This window comes from Prionailurus viverrinus, chromosome C1, assembly GCF_022837055.1.
Source record: "Prionailurus viverrinus isolate Anna chromosome C1, UM_Priviv_1.0, whole genome shotgun sequence".
Taxonomy (NCBI): Eukaryota; Metazoa; Chordata; class Mammalia; order Carnivora; family Felidae; genus Prionailurus; species Prionailurus viverrinus.
The window spans coordinates 87,705,795-87,728,389 of record NC_062568.1 but is presented as its reverse complement, the minus strand read 5'-3'; the positions used below and the strand labels follow the sequence as shown (position 1 = coordinate 87,728,389).

The following is a 22,595-nucleotide window of genomic DNA, read 5'->3' as shown; positions in this document are numbered from 1 at the left end:
AAGGGCAGTTTTGGAGCTGAATCAGAGCAGAGGAATGGCTTAGGCAGATACATTTCTAAGAGAGGCATATGAATTCACTCATTAATTCTTACAACTCTTCCATGAGTTGCATACTATTTTTAACATCCTGTGCTGGAGAAAGAGTGGTCTTCTTCAACACCACTTCCCAAGTAAAAGCTCTGGCACATGAACACTCTAACACTGTGGGTCTCTGATAGGTGACACCACTAGGCTGCCAGAGGTTCATCCAACCCTAAGTATAAAATCTCATGTTCAGAAGAATTTAAGGAATGATTTTTAAGGACTTGGCTTTTACCCCTTCTCCTGCATTTTGTGCCCTAAGACTACTCTCATTCCCCTGATTCTTGCCCATACTCCAGCAGGCTTCTCACACCTTCCAATTAATAGTTTCCAGGTCCCTCCAGGATGGTTTCTGCTAAGGAGACTTCCTGAATCACAACAAACCAGCATTTGAAGAAATGCAGTGGAGGAGTGTAAAAAGTTCATGTTCTGAGAAGGGTGAAGGCAAGAAATTCTCCTGTAGAAAGCATGGAGGCGGACATCCATCTTCTGTCAAAGATTTCAGCAGGGGTATATTTCTGAAAGTGGTTTGTAGCCTTGTAACTGGCTGTTTACCCTGTGTTTGTCCCCTTTGGCCCTTAAAGCAGCCACTGTCCCACTTGGAATTCACTCCTGGCAAAGGCTGACAAAACAGGAAGTGATTAGAATGGGATCAGTTTTTATGACTTTCTGAACTTCAGACGTTTAAAAACAAGTTATAACAGTGGATTTATTGCTTTGCTTTACCACCTCCGTTTCTTATAAAGGAACACTGCAGGGGTTAAAGTATCAGCTCAAAGTCCTGCACAAATAACTGACGTAAGAATGTGATTTCCACACCAGCCTTCGTTGCATGTTAAACCTCAAAGCAGGCTTTTCTGGCATGGGGGGGGGGGGGGGAGTGGTTCGAGAAGTGGGGATAGGAATTGGTGGGGGTGAGTAGAGAGAAAAGGAACTGGGAAGAGGAGGGGAAGTTAAAGCTTCCCCTCCTTCTCTGCCTTCCATCAGAAACCAAACATGGCATCTTCCATGAGGAGCCTGTTTTCTGACCACAGCAGATACGTTGAATCTTTCCGGAGGTTTCTCAGCAGTTCCACGGAACACCAGTGCATGCAGGAATTCATGGACCAGAAGCTGCCAGGCATAATAGCAAGGTAACAATAAAGGATGTTTTTGTCAGAGCCAAGCCTCGGGCTCTTTCTATGCGGTGATAGATGGGTCGAGCCCAGCCCTGCAGGCTGGGCGAGGGGATAAGAAGGAGCTACTGATAGCAGCTGCCGCCTGGCGCTCCTCGCCCCCCTGGCGCCCCTTCTCCTGCGGCGCTTTAGTTAGACGCTCGCTTTCAACGTTCACAGGCTCTGATTTGTGCAGTGTTTCCAGCCGCGCCGAGATAAGCGTTAACCATTTGAAGGCACACATCCATATGTTCATTTGGGAAAAGATACAGATCTTTGAGCTCAGATTTTTCAGCCCTCCTCCAGATTTTACGTGTCTCAAAAAAAATCCCAAACGGAGAGTCTAGTATTCTTTTCATTAGAATCAAATATAAATAATTACCAACTCCTGTTTGCCCCTGAGGATTGAGTAAGTGCTTCTCAGTTCTCCTAATGTCCATTTAAATTCACTTCTGTACTCATTATTATAGTTATCACTCCAAAAAAAATTGTCTTTTCCTTTCAACTTAATATTAGCAATGTGGTTCTTAAAAAAAAAAGCATTTTTCCATTATCAGTGAAACTCACTAGCTCCTATCCTTCTTGCAGACTTCTTTTTTTGGTGATTAATGTGTTCAATTTGTGCCAGAGCTGATAAGCATTACGAGAGTAAAAGATTCCACATGCTAAAGATAATCAAATCACCTATCTGGAGGTGGATTGCTGTAACTTACTCTGCTTCAGGAAATAATGATAGAAAACTGGGAAGAAATGACTGACTGTGGATCCAATTTACAACAGCAACAGAAACTGATATTTTATCTTTTGCTGGATTTCTCTATTGTAGGCCTGATATTCTTTCACCAGGACAGTACCTTTGCCTGATCAGAGCAGGCATTGCTGGATGTGTAGGGGATTCCATTCCCCTATTTTTCTTTTTACTGTTAAAATTTTTTTTAATGTTTATTTATTTTTAAGAGAGAGAGACAGCCTGACAGAGTGTGAGTGGGGGAGGGGCAGAGAGAGAAGGGAACACAGAATCTGAAGCAGTGTCCAAGCTCCAAGCTGTCAGCACAGACAGTCATGGGGCTCAAACTCATGAACCTCAAGATCATGACCTAAGCTGAAATAGGATGCTTAGCCCACTGAGTCACCCAGGCGGCCCTCCTTTCTGTTTTTTTGTGGTTCAGTTTTTACTTTTTTTTTACGTTTATTTATTTATTTTGAGAGAGGGAGAGAGTGCATGCTCAAGTAAGCAGGGGAAGGGCAGAGAGTGAGGGAGAGAACCCCATGCAGGCTTTGCACTGTCACTGCAGAGCCCAACACCTGGCTCAAACTCACAAACTGTGAGATCATGACCTGAGCCGAAACCAAGAGTCAGACTCTTAACCTACTGAGTCACCCAGGTGCCCCATGGTTCAGTTTTTAAATGTTTTTTTTAACAGAGTATTATATAATTTATTACTAATTAATAAGTAATAGATAATGATGCCAAAATCAAAGCATACAGTACATTCAGATAACTTCTTCTCTAGGAACTAATAATTCACTTTTTTGGGTCTTTTTGCTCATTTATAAAATTAAAGGTAATGACTTAATTTCCAAATTCTTTTGTAGTACTAAAGGTCTGTGTTCATGTCTGTAGTTTATCCAGATCCTTGGTTTTGTTCGGTCATCAGTGGCTTGAATAGGTATCATGAATGGTTATAACATAATGAATGATGACCCCTATCTCCACAGGGTATACAATCTAGTTGGAAATCTTGAATATAGAATTTCTGAAAGACTGTAGAACTTTCAAAGGCATAATTAAATTTGCATTGCAGTGGTAAAAAATACTGAAAATATTGCAGAGGTAAAAATTCCTAGCCCTACTCACTCCCATCTGACTCCCACTCTCCAGAAGCAACCACCTTCAACACTTTGAAATATTTCAGTTGTTTCTTATGAAATTTTCTTTCCTAATTCTAAATAACATGTTATTCTTGTCTTTTTAATTTTACTGCATTAAAATAGCTAAATATGCACATTTCCTCCCCTATCATGTCAGTATATTTATTTTTTTAATTAAAAAAAAATTTTAATGTTTATTTATTTCTGAGACAGAGAGAGACAGACCATGAGTGGGGGAGGGACAGAGAGAGAGGGAGACACAGAATCCGAAGCAGGCTCCTCTGAGCTGTTAGCACAGAGCCTGACGCAGGGCTCAAACTCACAGACCGTGAGATCATGACCTGAGCCGAAGTCGGTCGCTCAACTGACTGAGCCACCCAGGCACCCCTCATGTCAGTGTATTTATGTCAAAATTTTTGGTTAAATAATTTGACTGTTTATATCATTTTGCCTATGTACATATTATTCATAATTGAATGATGAGTTATACTACAATCACATTTCCTTTCAGGTATTTTTTTGTTTTTCCTAGAGATAACTATTGTTTTTATTTTAGTTTCTTTTCTTAGTTTTCCATATATCTACTGATGTGAAAATGTTGGGGTTTGGGAAGGAACAGATAAGAAAGAATTCTTGAGACGTCTTTGGTGCAAAAGGTGTTTTTTTAAATTTTTAGTTATTTAATTTTTCATATTTACTTATTTTGAGAGAGAGAAAGAGGGGTGGGGAGGGGCAGAGAGAGGCGAGAGAGACTCCAGAGCAGGTTCCATGCTGTCAGTGCAAAGTCCTACACAGGGCTTGATCTCACAAACCATGAGATCATGACCTGAGCCAAAATCAAGAGTCAGACACTTAACCGACAGAACCACTCAGGTGCCCCAAAGAAGGTGGTTTTATTAAAGCACAGGGACAGGACCCAAGGGCAGAAAGAGCTGTACAGGGGTTATGAGGAGTGGCTGATTATATACTTTTGAATTGGAAAGGGGTTAGAGATAGCATTAAGCGTCTAAAAATTTGGAAGCAATGTTTCCAGGACCTTGAGGAACTAGCTTTTGTTAGGAAAAGGTGATTTACTACTATTTAGTTAAACCTTAGTCAAGAGACCCTTCAGATGTATATCAAAGGACCATCTGCTTGGAGGATGATTGCTAACATATATCTGGGGAGAGTAGAGAGAAAGGAAGATTCCAAAGAAATTTTTATATATTAAAGGAGACTTCTAGAATCCTGAAGTTCAGGCTAATGTTAAGCCAACGCTGCCTTTTGCCCTTAGCAAAATATTAACATCGAGGTAGCTAAGCTCCTTGAGGAAGGTCACTCTGTCTCAAGGACATGTCAATGGGCTGTGAGTTGTAAGGAAATTTAATTTTTTCCTTTCTTTCTCCACATCACTATCACTACTTATACCCCAAGCAGAAGTATTAATCCTCTCAATACAGTCCAGCAGATCAAGACATCTGTTAACTTTTCCCCATGGGAACGTCTATTCTGGAGCTCTGTTCACTTTTTCAGTCTGTGGTGATTTGCTCTCCGTCTGCTATACAATTATTAAGATAATTTATTTCACCTTCTAGATATTCTCTTCCCTTCTCTGCAATATTGGATTCCCTAATTCTAGATCTCATGCCATTCTTTTCTTGATTTCTTTTGGATTGGAAACAATCCCCTATCTGTAGGTGAAGCATGGGGTGGGGAGAATTCCAGTATAGCTGTAAATAATAAAGTTTTTTGTTGTTGCTATATGTAATGCATTTAGAGCCTTGACTCTAAAGTCAAGTAGTAAGTAGTAAGTGGTAAGTTTTCAATAATTATTAATCATTACAATATATGAAATGGGATAATAATAGTGTCTAACTCATAGAAGAGTTGTGAAGTTTCAGAGTGAAATCACCTAGCTGTGCCTGGAATAATAATAATTGCTAATATGTATTGAGTGCTTGTCATGTACAGACATATTTCTAAGAGATTTACATGAATTAAATAATATAATACAACTCCTCCTTAAGCCAGCTACTATTATTACAGTCCTACATAGTAGATGGTATTATTATCCTATTTCATAGGTAATAAAGATGCAGAGAAATTAGACAATTTGCTCAAGGTAACATATCAGTAAGCTGGGATTTTGACCTTGGTACTCTGCTTCATAGCTTCCCTGTGCTATCTACAATATAAAGCAGTTTTAAGAATTAACCAAGAGCATAGATAGAGATGGGTGTTATCAGGACTATGATTATGAATGGGAAGATAATTAGAACTAAGAAAGGCAACTCATTCATATGTGCTCTTGACTCTATCCTTTCCAGTTTTCTTAAAAACCTTGCTTCAATCTCTGTTTTTGTCATACTACTCTGTGTAGGCTCTTTCACTTCAGGGGGAAAAAAATCTAATGTGCAAAGAAACAAGCACTACTCTTTCAGTTCCTGCTTCCTTTTCCCATTCTTACTCTTTCGTCCTATGTCAACAGTCTCTAGCTTCTTCCTCTTTATTTAGTTTGCTTTTAATCTCACTGCCATCAGTCTTGTGCCCTCAACCTTCTTTTAAAACTATTATCAAAGATATTCATATTGCCAAATTCATTGGAGATGATTCCTCCTTTATTTTTTGGTAGTACACTCGGCTACTGTTGACACTACCTATGGCTTTCTAGAGTTTCTCTAATTCTATCCTCTATGAGCTTTATTGTTTTCCTCTTTGTCCCCTTTGTGGGTTCCCCATAATGCAGTGACTTTTAAAAGTTGACATTGCATATCATCCCACTGATCATCTAATTCTTTGTAATATGCTTGGGTGATAAAATCTAGTCTCCTAGTTTTGACCATTAGCTTTATGATGCTAATTCTCCAGAATACATCATCAACCCTGATCTCTCTCCCACTTAGCTTAAATCTTGCATATCCAAATGTCTGTAGATAAATATTTATTAAAAACATTCTTGAGGGTTTTTATCAAGAAAGGGTGCTGTATTTTGTCAAAGGCTTTTTCTGCATCTATTGAGAGGATCATATGGTTTTTATCCTTTCTTTTATTAATGTGATGTATCACGTTGATTTATTTGTGGATATTGAACCAGCCCTATAGCCCAGGAATAAATCCCACTCGATTGTGGTGAATAATTCTTTTAATGTATTGTTGGATTCAGTTTGCTAGTAGCTCGTTGAGAATTTTTTGCGTCCATGTTCACCACGGAAATTGGTGTGTAGTTCTCCTTTTTAGTGGGGTCTTTGTTTGGTTTTGGAATCAAGGTAATGCTGGCCTCATAGAATGAGTTTGGAAATTTTCCTTCCATTTCAATTTTTTGGAACAGTTTCAAAAGAATAGGTGTTAACTCTTCTTTAAATGTTTGGTAGAATTCTCCTGGAAAGCCACTCAGCCCTGGACTCAAGAAAGTAGGGAAAGAAACACCTCATGATAATAAAGGCCATATACAAGACCCACAGCTAATATTATCCTCAATGGGGAAAAACTGAGAGCTTTCCCCCTAAGGTCAGGAACACAACAGGGATGTCCATTCTCACAATTGTTGTTCCATATAGTGATGCAAGTCCTAGCCTCAGCAATCAGACAACAAAAAGAAATAAAAGGCATTCAAATCAGCAAGGAAGAAGTTAAATTTTCACTCTTTGTAGACAATATTATACTCTACATGGAAAACCCAAAAGACTCCACCAAAAAACTTCTAGAACTGATAAATGAATCCAAGTCACAGGATATAAAATCAACGTACTGAAATCTGTGGGCATTTCTATACACCAATAATGAAGCAAGAGAAAGAGAAATGAAGGAATCAATGTAATTTACAATTGCACCAAATACCACAAAAAACCTAGGAATAAACTTAAGCAAAGAGGTAAAAGATCTATACGTTAAAAACTACAGAAAGCTTATGAAAGAAATTATAGAAGACACAAAGAAATGGAAAAACAATCCATGCTCATGGATTTGAAGAACACACATTTTTAAAATGCTGATACTGCCCAAAGCAATCTACATATCCAATGCGATCCCTATCAAAATAATACCAGCATTCTTCACAGAGCTAAAACAAACAATTCTAAAATTTGTATGGAACCAGAAAAGACCCCAAATAGACAAAGTAGTGTTAAAAAAAGAAAAAGAAAGCTGGAGGCATCAGAATTCCAGGCTTCAAGCTGTATTACAAAGCTGTAATCATGAAGACAGTATGGTACTGGCACAAAAACAGATACATAGGTCAATGGAACAGAACAGAAAACCCAGAAATGGACTCACAAACACATGGAAAACTAATCTTTGACAAAGCAGGAGAGTATCCAATGGGAAAAAGACAGTCTCTTCAGCAAGTGGTGTTAGGAAAACTGGACAGCGACATGCAGAATGAACCAGGGTACTTCCTTACACTATACACAAAAATAAACTCAAAATGGTTGAAAGACCTAAATGTAAGACAGGAAACCATCAAAATCCTAGAGGAGAAAACAAGCAACAATCTCTTTGACCTCGGCCACAGCAACTTCTGAGTATACCTGTCTGCAGAGGGAAGGGAAACAAAAGCAAAAATGAACTATTAAGATCTCATCAAGATAAAAAAGCTTCTGCACAGCAAAGGAAACAATCCACAAAACTAAAAAGCAACTAACTGAATGGGAGAAGGTATTTGCAAATGACATGTTGGGTAAAGGGTTAGTATCAGAAAATCTATAAAGAATTTATCAAAATCAACCCCCAAAAAACAAATCATCTAGTGAAGAAATGGGCAAAAGACAGGAACAGATACTTTTTGAAAGAAGACATCCAGATGGCTGACACATGAAAAGGTGCTCAACATCACTCATCATCAGGGAAATACAAATCAAAACCACAATGAAATGCCACCTCACACCTATCAGAATGGCTAAAATTAACAACTCAGGAAACAACAGATGTTGGCAAAGATTCAGAGAAAGGAGAACACTTTTGCAGTGCTGGTGGGAATGCAGATTGGTGCAGCCACTCTGGAAAACAGTATGGAGGTTCCTCCAAAGAGGAACTACCCTATGACCCAGCAATTGCACTACTATTTATCCAAAGGGTGCAGGTGTGCTGCTTCAAAGGGGCACATGCACCCCAATGTTTATAGAAGCACTATTAATAATAGCCAAATTATGGAAAGAGCCCAGATGTCCATCGACCAACAAATGGATAAAGAAGATGTGGTGTATATATATATACAATGGAATATTAGCAATATAAAAGAATGAAATCTTGCCATTTGTAACAACATGGATGGAACTAGAGTGTATTATGCGAAGCAAAATAAGCCAAAGGAAGATAAATATCATATGATTTCACTCATATGCAGAATTTTTTAAATTTTCTTACTCATATGCAGAATTTAAGAAACAAAAGAGATGAACATATGGGAAGGGAAGGAAATATAAGATAAAAACAGAGGGAAGCACACCACAAGAGACTCTTAAATAAAGAGAACAAACTGAGGGTTGCTGGAAGGGTGTGAGGGAGGGATGGGTTAAACGGGTGATGGACATTAAGGTGGGCACTTTTTGGGATGAGCCCTGGGTTTTATACATAAGTGATGAATCACTAAATTCTACTCCTGAAATCATTTAAATGAAATCTTGGATTTAAATAAAATTAAAATGATTTTTTAATCATTTAAAATGCAAATAGATTGGATTTAATCCAAGTGCTGCAAGTATTTTATTCTTTTTAATGTGGTTGTAAATGGGATTGCTTTCTTGATTTTTCTTTCTGCTAGTTTGTTGTTAGTGTACAGAGATGGTATAGATTTCTGCAATTAATTTTGTATCCTAAAATTTTACTGAACTTACACTTTTAATAGTCTTTTAGTGGAGTCTTTAGGGTTTTCTATATATAGTGTCGTGTCCTCTGTAAATAGTGGCAGTTTAACTTTTTCCTTACCAACTTAAATGCCTTTATTTGTTTTTCTTGTCTGTTTGCTGTGCCTAGGACTTCAGTATTGTGTTGAATAACAGTTGTAAGAGTAGAAATCTTTGTCTTATTGCCGACATTAGAGGGGAAGCTTTCAGCTTTTCACGAGAGTATGATGTTAACTGTGGGTTTTTCCTATTTGGCCTTTATCATGTTATGGTATGTTCCCTTTAAGCCCACTTTGTTGAAAATTTTTATCATGAATAAATGTTTAATTTTGTCAAATGTCTTTTTTTTTGCATCTAATGAGATGATAATATGATTTTTATCCTTCATTTTGTTAATGTGGTATATCATGTTGATTGATTAGCAGATATTGAATCATCCTCATATCCCAGAATAAATCCTACTTGATTGTGGTGAATGATCCTTTTAATGTATTGTTGAATTCAGTTTGTTAATATTTTGCTGAGAATTTATGAATCTATTTTGGATCTTGGCCATTTTGTTTTGTCTTCTTTTGTTTTTGTAGTGTCTTTGTCTGATTTTTATTTTGGTATTAGGGTAATGCTGGTTCCGTAGCATGAATTTGGAAGCATTCCTTTCTCTTCCCTTTTTTGGAATAATTTGAGAAGTATAGGTATTAGCTCTTTAAATGTTTGGCAGAATTCCCCAGTGAATCCTTCTGGTCCTGGACTTTTGTTTGTTGGAAGTTTTTTGATTACTGATTCAGTTTTGTCGATAGTAATCTGCCTGTTCAGATTTTCTATTTCTTCCTGATTCAGTCTTAGAATCTTCTATTTCTTGGTGTATGATTTGTTGGTATATAATTTTTCATAGTAGTCTCTTATAATCTTTTGTATTTCTATGGTGTCAGTTGTAACTTCTCATTCATTTCTGATTTTATTTGAGTCCTCGCTCCTTTTTTCTTAATGAATCTGGCTAAAGTTTTATGAATTCTGTTTATCTTTTCAAAGAATCAGCTCTTGGTTTCACTGATCTTTCCTATTGCTTTTTAAGTATTTAATTTATTTATTTCATCTCTGATCTTTATCATTTCCTTCCTTCTACTAATTTTGAATTTTGTTTATTCTTTTCCAAGTTCTTTTAGGTGTAAGATTAGATTGTTTGAGATTTTTCTTGTTTCTTAAGTAGACAAGTAGCACTATAAACTTCTTAGAATTGCATTTGCTGCATCCCAAACACTTTGCACTGTCGAGTTTCCATTTTTATTGTTTCCAGATATTTTTTTTATTTCCTCTTTGATTTCTTAGTTGATCCATAGGGTTTTTTAGTAGCATACTGCTTAGCCTCCATGTTTTTTTTTCCCCATTTTTTTCTTGTAATTGATTTCTAGTTTCATATGGCTATGATAAGAAAAGATGTTTGGTATGGTTTCAGTTATCTTAAGTGTATTGATACAAGTTTTATGGCCTACCGTGTGCACTTGAAAAAAAAGGGTATTCTGCTGTTTTTGAGTGGAATGTTCTGTATATATCTGTTAAGTCTATCTGATCTAATGTGTCGTTCTAAGCCATTGTTTGCTGATTAATTTTCTGCCAGGATGATCTATTCATTGATGTAAAGGTGTTGTAAAGTTCCCTATTATTATTGTATCACTGTTAATTCTTTATGTCTGATAATATTTGCTTTATATATTTAGGTGTTTCTATGTTGGGTGAATAAATATATATAGTTGTTAATTGTTTTTGTAGTTCTTTTTCTCTTGCTCTATTGCCATGTGATTTGATGACTTTCTTTAGTGTAAAGCTTGGATTCCTTTTTCTTTATTTTTTGTGTATTTATTACAAATTTTTGGTTTATGGTTACTATGAGACTCATATATAACATTTTATGTATATATCAGTCCATATTAAGTATATGGTTGCTTAAGTTCAAACATATTCTAAAAGAAAAACATTTTTACACCCCCCTCCACATTTTATGTATATGATGTCATATTGTATATCTCTTTATTCTGTGTAATCCTTAACTAATTTTTGTAGATATAATTTATATATATATATATATATAATTTATTTCACTACTTTTGTGTTTCATACTTCATTTTAGCTTTATTTGCTTTTACCAGTGATTTTTTTTCCTTTCATAATTTTCATACTTCTAGTTATGGCTTTTTATTTTCCTTGTAAAGAAGTCCCTTTAACATTTCTTGTGTGTCTGGTTTAGTGGTAATAGACTCCTTTAATTTCGGTTTGTCTGGGAAATTCTATATCTCTTATTCAATTTTGAATGTTAACCTTGCAGCTAGATTATTCTTGGTTGTAGGTTTTTTCCTTCTGGCCTGGAAAGGAAAAGTCAGCTTATAGCCTTATGAGATTTCCCTTTTACACAACTGTTTTCTCTTGCTGCTTTTAATATTTTCATCTTATCTTTAATTTTTTTATATTGTAATAATTATGTATCTTGAGGTAGACCTCCTCTGCTACATCTTGTTTGGGGCTCTCTGTGACTCCTGGAGCTGTTTCCTCCCACAGGTTGGGGAAATTTTCAGTAATTATTTATTCAAATAAGTTTTCTGCCTCTTCTTTTCCTTCTGGCACTCCTGTAATATGAATGTTAGTACACTTGATGTACAGAGGACCCTTAACTTATCCTCATTTTTTAAAAAATTATTTTTTCTTTTTGCTGTTCAGCATTGGGGCTTTTCACTATCCTGATTTCCAGATTGATCTGTTCTTCTGCATCCTCTAATGTGCTGTTGATTCCCTCAAGTATATTTTTCATTTCAGTTACTGTGTTTTCAAACTCTTATTGGTTCTTTTTTACATTTTCTGTCTCTTCACTGAGGTTCTCATGGAGTTCATCCACTCTTCTTCCAAATCTAGTGAGCATCATTATAAACATTACTCACATTTCTTCATCAGGTAGTTTGTTTAGTTCTTTTTCTGATGTTTTGTCTTCTTCTTTTGTTTGGAACATATTCCTGTGTCTTCTAATTTTACCTGATTCTCTGTGTTTATTTCCACACATTAGGTAGATCAGCTATATCTCATAGTTTTGAAAGTAGTGGCCTTGTGTAGAACGCATCCTGAGGGAGCCAGTAGTGCAATGCCCCCATTCACTAAGGGTACTCTAGGGGTATCCCCTCTGTGGGATACATATGTATTCCTGTTGTGACTAGGCTGAAACTACTATGGGCACACTGATGGGTGGAAATAGCCCATAGCCTGGCTGGCTGAGAGACCAAGCTATAGCTTCTGTGGGCTCACTGGTCAGTGGTATGAGCTCCCCACACAGCCCGCCGAGAGGCCCAGCCACAATTACTGCAGTCATACTGGCAGGTGAGGCTGCCCCCAGTATCCTTGACACAGAAGTCACTTTGGAGGAGAACTGATATCAGCTGGGGTTGTCTTCTGGGTGTGGTGGGGTATGAGCCGCTTTGTAGGGGTATCTGATGGGGCAGGTCTGGTGGGGCATGCCGGGCAGTGCAAGCAGTAGATGGAGAGTGTCATCATTGGCCCCTACCAATATCCAGCAAGCTAGGCTGAAGAAGGGCAAGAAAAATGATGTCTTCCAGCATTTCCACTCCTGGAGAAAGCTTCTAAAGGTCCCTGCTCCTCCAACACAAATCCTAAAATTAGTCAAGAAACTTCCTTCCTATATGGTTCAGGCACTTTTCAAATTTCAGTCTCTGTACTGGGTCTCTGATTGAGTGATATTAGGAGCAGAGTCTTGGAGAGCCTGGGTGGTTCAGTCGGTTAAGCGTCCAACTTTTACTCAGGTCATGATCTCAAAGTTTGTGAGTTTGAGCCCTGCATCAGGCTCTGTGCTGACAGCTCGGATTCTGGCGCCTGCTTTGGATTCTTTGTCTCCCTCTCTCTCTGCCCCTCCCCACTCACACTGTCTCTCTCTCTCTCTTTCTCTCTCTCAAAAATAAATAAACATTAAAAAAAATAAAAAAAGAGCAGAGTCTCAGTTTCCTATAGCCCTCCTGGCTCTCCTGGAGTTGAGTGCTACTGATTTGCAAAGCAAGATACTATGACAGCTTGTCTTTTTGGTATAGGTTCCATGACAGGGGATGCCTCAGGTGGGGCTTGATCTCCTCACTCCTCAGGAAGGATCTCCATGCCTTTGATGTCCTTCCAGCCTGTAGTTGCCATGCTAGGGTGTTGGTTCCCTAACACATCTCTGCCCCTCCTACCCTTCTCCGAAGGGCTTCTTCTTTATGTCTTTAGCTGTAGAAAATATGTTTTGCTAGTTCTCAGGTTGTTTTCAGGGTGAGTTGTATTATATGTCATTGTGACCTCAGTGTGTCTGTGGGAGGAGATGAGCTTGGGGTCTTCCTACTCTGCCATCTTTCCCTTCTCTTAATATTGGGCTTTATTATCTCACATTTCAACTTTAAAGCAAAGTAGTGTCTTATTCATTTTTATATCCTCAATGCTAAATATAGACACATAATAAATGTTTAATAAACATTTTTTTCATTGAAAGGAAGTTAGCAAGGAAGAAGGAAGGCAGATATACAGTATGAATCTCCTTAGCCTTTTCCCCATCTATAACGAATGGCTTATTAGATCACTAGACTCAAAGGCCCACTTTTTCTGTTCTTACTCTCCAAGCAATCTCTAAACAAATGGTGTTTCCTATTTCTGAGATGTTTATAGTAATGTTTCTAAAAGTCTTCCAATCAAGATCATTAATGAGTGGGACATATTTTCTAAAGATTTCTAAAGACACTAGTGTAATCACTGACGTGAGTGTGACCTTTCATGTTGGCCTAGTTTTTGTTCACTATAAATTTTTCTCTTCCACTAGAGTTGATAATCAGATTTTACAAGGCACATGGCAATCTTTTTCTTAAACTATATAATTTTTTTTTCAGGATTGGAGATACAAAATCAGAAATTAAGATTCTAAGCATTGGCGGAGGTGCAGGTATGAATAACACATTTTTAAAGTTTGTATTTCACCCCAAACATCATGCTTTTTGATGGCATATTGTTCATTCTTTAAGAAAACTATTTTTCTTTGCTCCTGGAAGAGATTAGCTTATTAAAACTAGTAAGAGCAGGATCACTTCAACTAAGATTAAGGCCCCCATCGTTTTATAACACTTAGGACTTAAGCCTCCATTAGTATCCAGAATATGGATAAGATATGGCTTTTTCATTCTTTTTTATAAGTGGAAAACCACATAGGATGGCTTTGAGGATAACTTTTGTGCAAAATGATCTAACTGTTCACAGTCAAGGGAAATTTCATTAGACATTCCTTAAGCTTGTGCCACTTAAGTGAGGTCCATGGACCGCTTGCAGCTTTGCAAACTTACTGGACCAGGAGGAGGTAAGAATGCACTGGAATGAAAATCAGTGCACAGCTCCCTTCATTGAGAAAGTATCACTATGGGGGAAAATATGTTTAATGACATAGTTAACTTATACTGTTGTGACCCAACTCTGAGTTGCACTGGCTAAAACTATTTCCTTCCTCTGATTCAGTTTCAAAACTGCCCTCCAAACATTCAGCACACTCCCAAACCCACTTTTATAAGCACCTCATGGTCTCTCTACTCTTTGATCTGTGCTTTCATCCTAGGAGAAAATGGGAAATCCGGAAAAGCAGATTGATATGGGTGTGGTATGAAACGTTGTGCCCTTGGCTGATACATAACTTCTGTATAATCATCAGTAAAATGGAAACAATGAATTATATCTTATAAGGTTGTAGTGAGAATTATATAGATAACATTTGTATCATGGTTAGCACATTGTTACTACCTGTAAGGTACAGGCTGGTCCTTCAAAAATAAAACAAAACATTTCACATGCAGACTTCGCCTCATATCAAACTCCTGAGTAGCATTTGTTTTATTTTTAACTTGCTAGTCATCTGGAGATCTGATTTAATATATCAATATATAAAATAGAGTTACATATATTATTCACATATTTATATCTTTCTTTATTTTCTTTTGACTGAGCAATGGCTTAGTATTAGTTACTTCTTGGTAACAAGTCAACAGTACACTACAACTTTTTATATAGTGCCAAGTGTTAATCTCTTTAGTTTCTTAAGTACTCTAGTGACACATGAATGAGTTAAATTGTGGCCCATGTTTACACAAAGATAACCAGGAGCCCTCTAATGGAATAGAATTACTAGTTTTATGTAATCATTTGTTCATTTTTTTCATAAAATATACTGTGTGTGATATAATGTAATGAGGGCTAACTCTTAAAATAATTTTTCTTTATTATCATCTTTCACCAAGAAAATAAAAACCAACAAGGACAAATAATGAAAGATATTATCATGAATGATATTATAGAGATTGTTTAAGCTAAAGTACCCTCTTGTTGCCTACTGATATTCTAAGTCCTAAGGATTATAAAAGGGAATTCATTTCACCAAGACAGTCCTTTCCAGTGAGTTTTGCATATTAGTTTCAGGCATCCAACAGTCACTGAAACTATTGTTTGATAGTGTCACTTGTGCTTGGACAAGAAGTGAAGCCCCACAAGGAAAAGTAATTAAAAACAATCTCTATCATGGCCAAGTTAATTGACCTTTTAATATAAAGTTAATTGAATTTCTAATGTAAATTTATCCAGATGCTTATAAGCTATCTAGAGAAAGGAACATTTGGCCCGCACAGTGATTCCTTACATAAAGGTGCACATAGGAGCTAATATAGAGAACTTACCAAAACAAAGGTAGCAACACTTGGAGTTTTTCTGACTGAGTGCTAACACTGTATTAGTAACAGGCTCTGCCTTGGATAGAATATGGGTGCCTTTTAAGGTTATTCTTCCTAAGAAGCTGATCAGAAATAGAAGAACTCCAAGGGAAATTCAAATTATAGATAACTTAGTTTTCTCTGCTCCAGTAAATAAGCTACATGAAATTAAAATTGATTTATTTAAAACTCCTAGGTCTACATGTTCCTGGCATGAAAGAAGCAGTGTGTTGTAGGGAAAAGACCCAGTTAAGTTAGTTTGAGTGCTCACATAGAACAGGGAGATGCTCATCTGATAACCTGTCACTGCCTAACTGCAAGCACTGTGCAAAAGAACAATGTATCACTTTACAATGAGATACCTTCTGTCTTTGCCTTAGAGAAATGGTCTCCCCACATGTTCTGCAATCTATAGCATGCCTGAGAGTTTTGCATTGTCCTGTGGCTTCAATATCCTTTCAAGTCAGTCACTGAATTCCAATCCATGGCAAACAAGATCATTGGCCCTATCTAGTACTTGTGCTCAACAATGTATCTTTTTTTTTTTTTTTAGTTTATTTATTTTGAGAGAGAAAGAGAGAGAGAGAGTAGGGGAGGGGCAGGGAGAGAGAGAGAATCCCAGGCAGGCTCCACAGTATCAGCACTGTTAGTGCAGAGCCTTATGTGGGGCTCGAGCTCGTGAATCATGAGATCATGGCCTGAGCTGAAGCCAGATGCTTAACTGACTAAGCCACCTAGGGGCCCCTCCCATAACGTATCTTACAAGGTTCTACTTCGTTTTTAGCTTAGGGACCTCTCTGGTTTCAGTGTTTAAATGTTCTCTTCCTGGTTGTCCAGATACCTGCAGATCATTTTCTGTATATCTTTGGTGCAAATATTTCCTCTGCATTCATAATGGTGCTACCACTTCTTCCCATCACAACAGAAAAACAAATCAAAAGCAAACAAACTAAACCTCTCTAAATGAAATTGATGCTTTTATATCACTTAAGGCTCATGTTCTTTGACAGCCTATCTTTATTTTCAGAAACATGAGCAGGGGGTACATATGCACCCTTTCTGTCTTCTGCCTCTCTTCTGTAGAGCTTGGTGATTGTGTAGAGAGAGATTCCATAGTTTAAGAGAATGTAACATTTTTGAAAAAGGTGTTTGGTTATTCATTTCAGAAGCTGAGAAATTATTAGGGTTCTGAGCACTTCAAAAGAGAGGAAATTCATGGCAAACTTTTTAATGCCATTTTAAATCTTCCACATCAATTAAATACAATTGATAAATCGCACTGCTAGCCATAGATTATATATTTAATATTAGGAAAATGTATGAAATACGTATGTGAACCCAAAAATAGAGAAAATCTGGAGAAAAACATCATGAAAGGAAATACAGACCATGTAGCTTTTACAGAGCCTAAATGGGAAGTATAAAGTTGTGTTGTGTACATTGCATGAGTTTGTGCTTTAATGAAACACGAGGTATCTGGAATTGCTTTATTCAAGGTCTTGAAGTACTCACACTATGTACACTTCAGCAGTTGTTTTTAGATATTGAGAACAACTGCACTGTATTCTAAATCTCGTAGAATATGCTTTTTGGTTCATCCTCAATATTGATAGTTCTTGAAATTAACCACCCAATGGAGCTTCATTATTATTTGTTTTTTAATGAATATTGTGTCTTTATGTTACATAGTACATGGAGAAAAAGAAACCCATATTCTTTTTTGGTAAATGAGAATGCTAGTTATTTATAGTGCATGCATTTATTCCTGGAAAAATGTTCCAAAAGGCAGCAATGGGCAATGTATTCTCCTTGCCCTGGGCTCTGCTTAAAGGAGAATCTGTGTTCAGTTCCTATGTTCAAACACCAGAAAGTTTTATAAAGATTAGACAAAATGATAACTCAAATGATCTAATTTTACCTAACTTTCTACTTCTATTTTTATTAACCTTTTGTGTACTAACTCAATTGCCATAACATGTATAATAGTATATATGTTAATAGATAATTTTCAATCAAGGTAAAACTCACATATGAAATACAGGTAGTATGAATGCTCCCATAACATTTTTTTGGTAATACTTTTGATAACATATATTGAGAGCAGTTAGGTAGTTTTATTGTTCTGCCACATACAGACATTGGCATTCCTACAGAGGTTAAAAAAGAGAAAAGTTTGGAGACCATCAACATCTAATTTTAAAGATGTTGAAACCTGAGAAGCACCAAGGCAGAACAAAATCCAAGTCTCTTGACTTTAGTCCAGTTCAGCAAATTATATTAAACAGATATAAAAGTTAATTATTGAACTGAAAAAGGAGATATTAGGTACTTAGTAATAACCAGCTATTTGAAAGTTTAATCTTTTCAGATTATTGATTTTGCCTCTGTTCATAAGTGACATGTTAAGGTGACACAGAAGTTTAATATTTTAAGCTAGTTGGATAGAAGTGAAACAAATATAATTAGGGCAGGAACTAAACAATCCAGTGTGTCAGGTTAGAGGCCAGGAGGTGGCAAGAAGCAAAGATTAATGTTTTCCGGTGATTCAGAGTAAGCCAACAGTCTGTATTAGCAAATTGGGAATAACTGGGGAAATGCAGAGAATCAGGGATTTTTTTTTCTTGGCCCAGAGATTAATTTTTTTAATGTGCATATTCCCATCTTCATATATTTCCTGTTGATCAAAGTACAGAATATTTGCTGCTAAAGAACCAATGACTGTAAGAGAGAAAGATTTCTTGATTCAATATGAGAATTTAGTAATGATCAAACCTGTCCAGAAATGAAAGCACACATCTTGAGAGATAAGGTATTATCTGTGACTCTAGGCAGCAGCCTAGGCCAGAAAGTTACTTTTCAAACATGCTGTGGAAAGGACTTAAGCACTGATTTCTTGGATGGTGGGGCCATTAAAGGTGCTTTTGGTCCAGAAAATCTATGGTTTCATGAGTAACCTTCTAGAAAAAAGGTAGGCATTTCTCCAGAGTGGAATGGCTAACACTGTGTTTGGCTATATTAAGGAGGTGGAATTTAACTGTGACTTGTAGATACCTAGACAATTTTTAATCTGTATTCTTATTGCTTATAACTTGAAATGAGTAAGTACTATTTTACTAATATGCAGCATGCTAACAGTTAACTCGATAGAAGGATAGAGACTCTACTGATTGACTAGAGAATTTAGGACTGTCTACTTTGTGTAATCATAGTTTGGGGCCTCAGATATAAAGGCATTTTTTAAAGGCATCCATAACTATATCATTCAAAAATAAACTTTTCTCCATATATAATTTAAACAAGATAATTAACCCCATTGTATTGTATTTAAAACTTTCAGGGGCGCCTGGCTGGCTCAGTCGGTTAAGCGGCCGACTTCGGCTCAGGTCATGATCTCGCAGTCCGTGAGTTCGAGCCCCGCGTCGGGCTCTGTGCTGACAGCTCAGAGCCTGGAGCCTGTTTCAGATTCTGTGTCTCCCTCTCTCTGACCCTCCCCTGTTCATGCTCTGTCTCTCTCTGTCTCAAAAATAAATAAAACGTTAAAAAAAAATTAAAAAAAAAAAACCTTTCAGTGAACATAGAAGTATTGTTAACAACAGGTACATTACCAATTTGAGAGAAGCAAACTAATGCTACAACATTGGAACCATTGGCATTAAAGCCAGAGTAAACAAGAGTGTTTTGACTAATTCAATAAGGCTTGAAACAGGAAAACAGGATAATGAGCAGAGTGAAGACAAAACTACCATTATTTGCAGATTAAATGACTGTATACTCAGAAAAGCAAATAAACACAGTTGGACAGCCTTAGAATTAAGAATTCAGTAATGCCTTGATACAGGTAAAATAGATAAAAAGAAGTATGGCAGATCCACATTCTTTTTTGTTAACACATGAATGTTTTCATTCACAGTTTGGAGTACCTACAATGTACTTGGAAGTCCTTAGCATGTGCTTATCTGTAATTTCCCTGAAGAAAAAATTTGTATCTTGCCAGTCCTTTTATGACACTTTCGGACAATCTCTTAATTAGTGAATAGGCTTCCACTTGACATTTACTATTGAATAAAACTTTGTGATTTAATATACACCCTCATGCAACCCTGGTGCAGGGGGTCTGTTATCATCTTCATTTTATAGATGGTAAGCCTAAAAATATAGAGAGATTGGGGTCAATGCACAGGGTCTTCTGTAGCTTTGTCTCTATTAGCAATAACAGACTGATAGAAATGATGAAAAAATGTTGGATTAGTTAGCTAATAATTATATTTAATACAAAAATAAGCAACCTATTTGGAGAAAAGTTCAAATTTTTTACTGAGAACAGTTTTTGAGAAGATTTAAAGAGCCAATATGTAGTACCAATGAGATGATAGGGATATGGAAGCTTTCATGTACAAAAGGTAAAAACATGAAATGAAATGAAATTTTCCTGAAAGAAATGTGACATTATGTATCAAGAAGAGCTCTGATGTTCATCTAAAACACACAGGCCTGGTCATGCTGGTGGTGAAAATATTGACATACTTAATAAATAGCCACTCCCCTGCTGTCCTAACACACCCTAGCTGCTGCTTCAGCCCCTCCTCATGGACTCCTGGACATCCCTGCATCCATTCTGTACCCCTGCCCCCTTACCCCCACCATCTCCAAGTGCTCCAGCAATTAGATTAGTCTTATCCAATGAGAGGGCCTCTAAGAATGTGCCACAGGTCATCAGTCTGCATCCTTTCTCAGCATCTGGCACCTTTGTCCTTAAGGTTTTTTTTGTTTTGTATTTTTATTTTTAATACCACCAAAGATAAAGGGTCTCATTCTAACCATTAATTCTGGTCCTTGGAATTAAACTGAAAAAATTAAGATTTTTTTCACAAAAATCATGGTTTATTTTCAGGATCTTCATAATAGTGAAAAATTTAAAACTAACTATATAGTAACTATATGTAAAAATGTATTTACATATATAAATGTTTTATATATTTCCACAAATAAATGTATGCATTTATATAAATTTATATTGTATTTATATTATAATATCAAAGATAATAATTAAATCAATCATTCCACATACCCATTTTAGAGGATATAGTGTTGCTGCCACAAATAATTACTCATTTAAACAAATTTTTGATATATTAGTGGTTTAACCCTCAAGTAAGAAAATCAAAATAACTCATATGCATAATAATCTCACCTGGGTAGAATAAAGAAAATTGTTTGTTTAAAAGTGAACAAAAAAAAAGGAAGAACTTACAAGGAAATAAACCAAAATGTTAACTTTTGTTTTCTCTGGTAGTGAGACATTTATTTTATTTTCTATTTTATACCTTTGTCTATTTCTCAAGTTTTCTACAGTAGTTGTTTATAGCTAGGTGCAGGAAAAAATAAACCTAGTTAAAACTATAATCTTATAGTTGATGAGACATGATGGTAAAGAGTAGACTGACTTCTGATAGCAACTTTAGCTATGTGGCTCATGTCCAAAGCACTGCTCCCACACATATGTTTTCAGGACAGTTTTCCTTTGGCCATTTTTTACCCACTGGCGATAGCATTATACCTGTATAAATATCTGAAGAACTATCTCATCTGTGTTGTAGGTTAGCAGAGATTTTCTTCAGAGTACACAGATTCTATCATGCCTACTCGAAGTACATGTTAGCCATGATGATGAGGTAAGGATGGACAAAAAAGAAGGTGGCTGTCCACTGTCCAATCTTCCTTAAGATTCTTGATAATACTGATCATTTCTTGCTTTTTATTCCATGAGGACAGCAGGTCCTCAGTCTCTACTCATAAAGGGTATAAATCACTGATAATTTTCCTCAACATTTGTGTTCTAACAATCATTAATGTTGCAGGCTCTTATGAGAGCTTATGAAAGTTATTTGAGAGAAGAAGAATGAGAAAGCATGCATGCGTGCCAATATCAATGAAATCACACCATCTACCTGATTATCTTGGACTGTCTTTGCCAGTCCAAGTACTTTCATCTTATAAATCCTGTCTTTGGGCTTGAGGAAGGTAGGAGAGAGTTGGCACTTCATTAAGGGTAACTCAGTATAACTTTTAAACATTATAATATTCTATAGATAGAACTTGCTACTTTCTATGTATGTGCTAAAGTAGCAGTCAAATATCTATATGTTTAAAATTTAAAAATTAAAAGGCAAAATTCAGTCTTTTATGTGAGCTATTAAATATCTCTACACTTCAATGTTCAACACCCTTTGGGAAATTTTCTCTAAGTTTGTATTTCATGCAACATTTTGGTAGCATGGCTTTTCTTAGGCTTCCTGCAATTGCAAAGCATCCAGGCAGTTTTGTTCCTGGGCTAACAGCCAGAAGACACATGAAAGCAATGGCAATGCCCTTTTGACTCAGAATTTATGTTTATAATCCCCTTCCTGAGACCCTATGGCTATTTTAATATTCTACTCTCATATTTCCATACTGACAGAATTGTCTCAGTGGTGAATACTCAATACTTACCCAGGAAAGAGAGAAAGAGAGATTGAGAGAGAAGGGGAGAGAGATGAGGTGATCTTGTCAACAATCTTCTATCTTTCCCATTGCTGCTCAAAATCAGATTGTTCTTGCTCTTGTTGCAAACCCATAGCTGAAATTATTTTTCATCACTAAGCACAGAGTTATCTGGGCAATTTTTCTCCCTACAAACAATTTTATTTGTGCTCGATATTCTGGTAGAGAGAAAAGGAAGATAATAATCTTAATGCAACATATAATAGAATAAAATTTTTCCTACTGATAATCTAAAGAATTCACACGTATTTCGATATGAGAAATGAAGCAATAATAGACGGAAATCAAATGGCAAGAGATATCTCCACAGTTATTAATACTCCATTTTCTTGATCTGCAGATTTTCTCATTTGGGGAAGACCCAGGGTTCTCAA

General features: G+C 36.5%; 1 protein-coding gene across 1 annotated transcript in view; it reads left to right on the top strand.

Moving 5' to 3' along the window:
* Positions 1–1,010: 1,010 nt before the first annotated feature.
* Positions 1,011–22,595, top strand: part of HNMT (histamine N-methyltransferase) — a 45,858-nt gene continuing 24,273 nt past the window's right edge. Inside the window, exons 1-2 of the mRNA XM_047873334.1 lie at positions 1,011–1,214; positions 13,828–13,880. Of these exons, the coding sequence (XP_047729290.1) occupies positions 1,078–1,214; positions 13,828–13,880 (190 nt within the window). The 5' untranslated portion in view covers positions 1,011–1,077. The remainder of the gene's footprint in view (positions 1,215–13,827; positions 13,881–22,595) is intronic.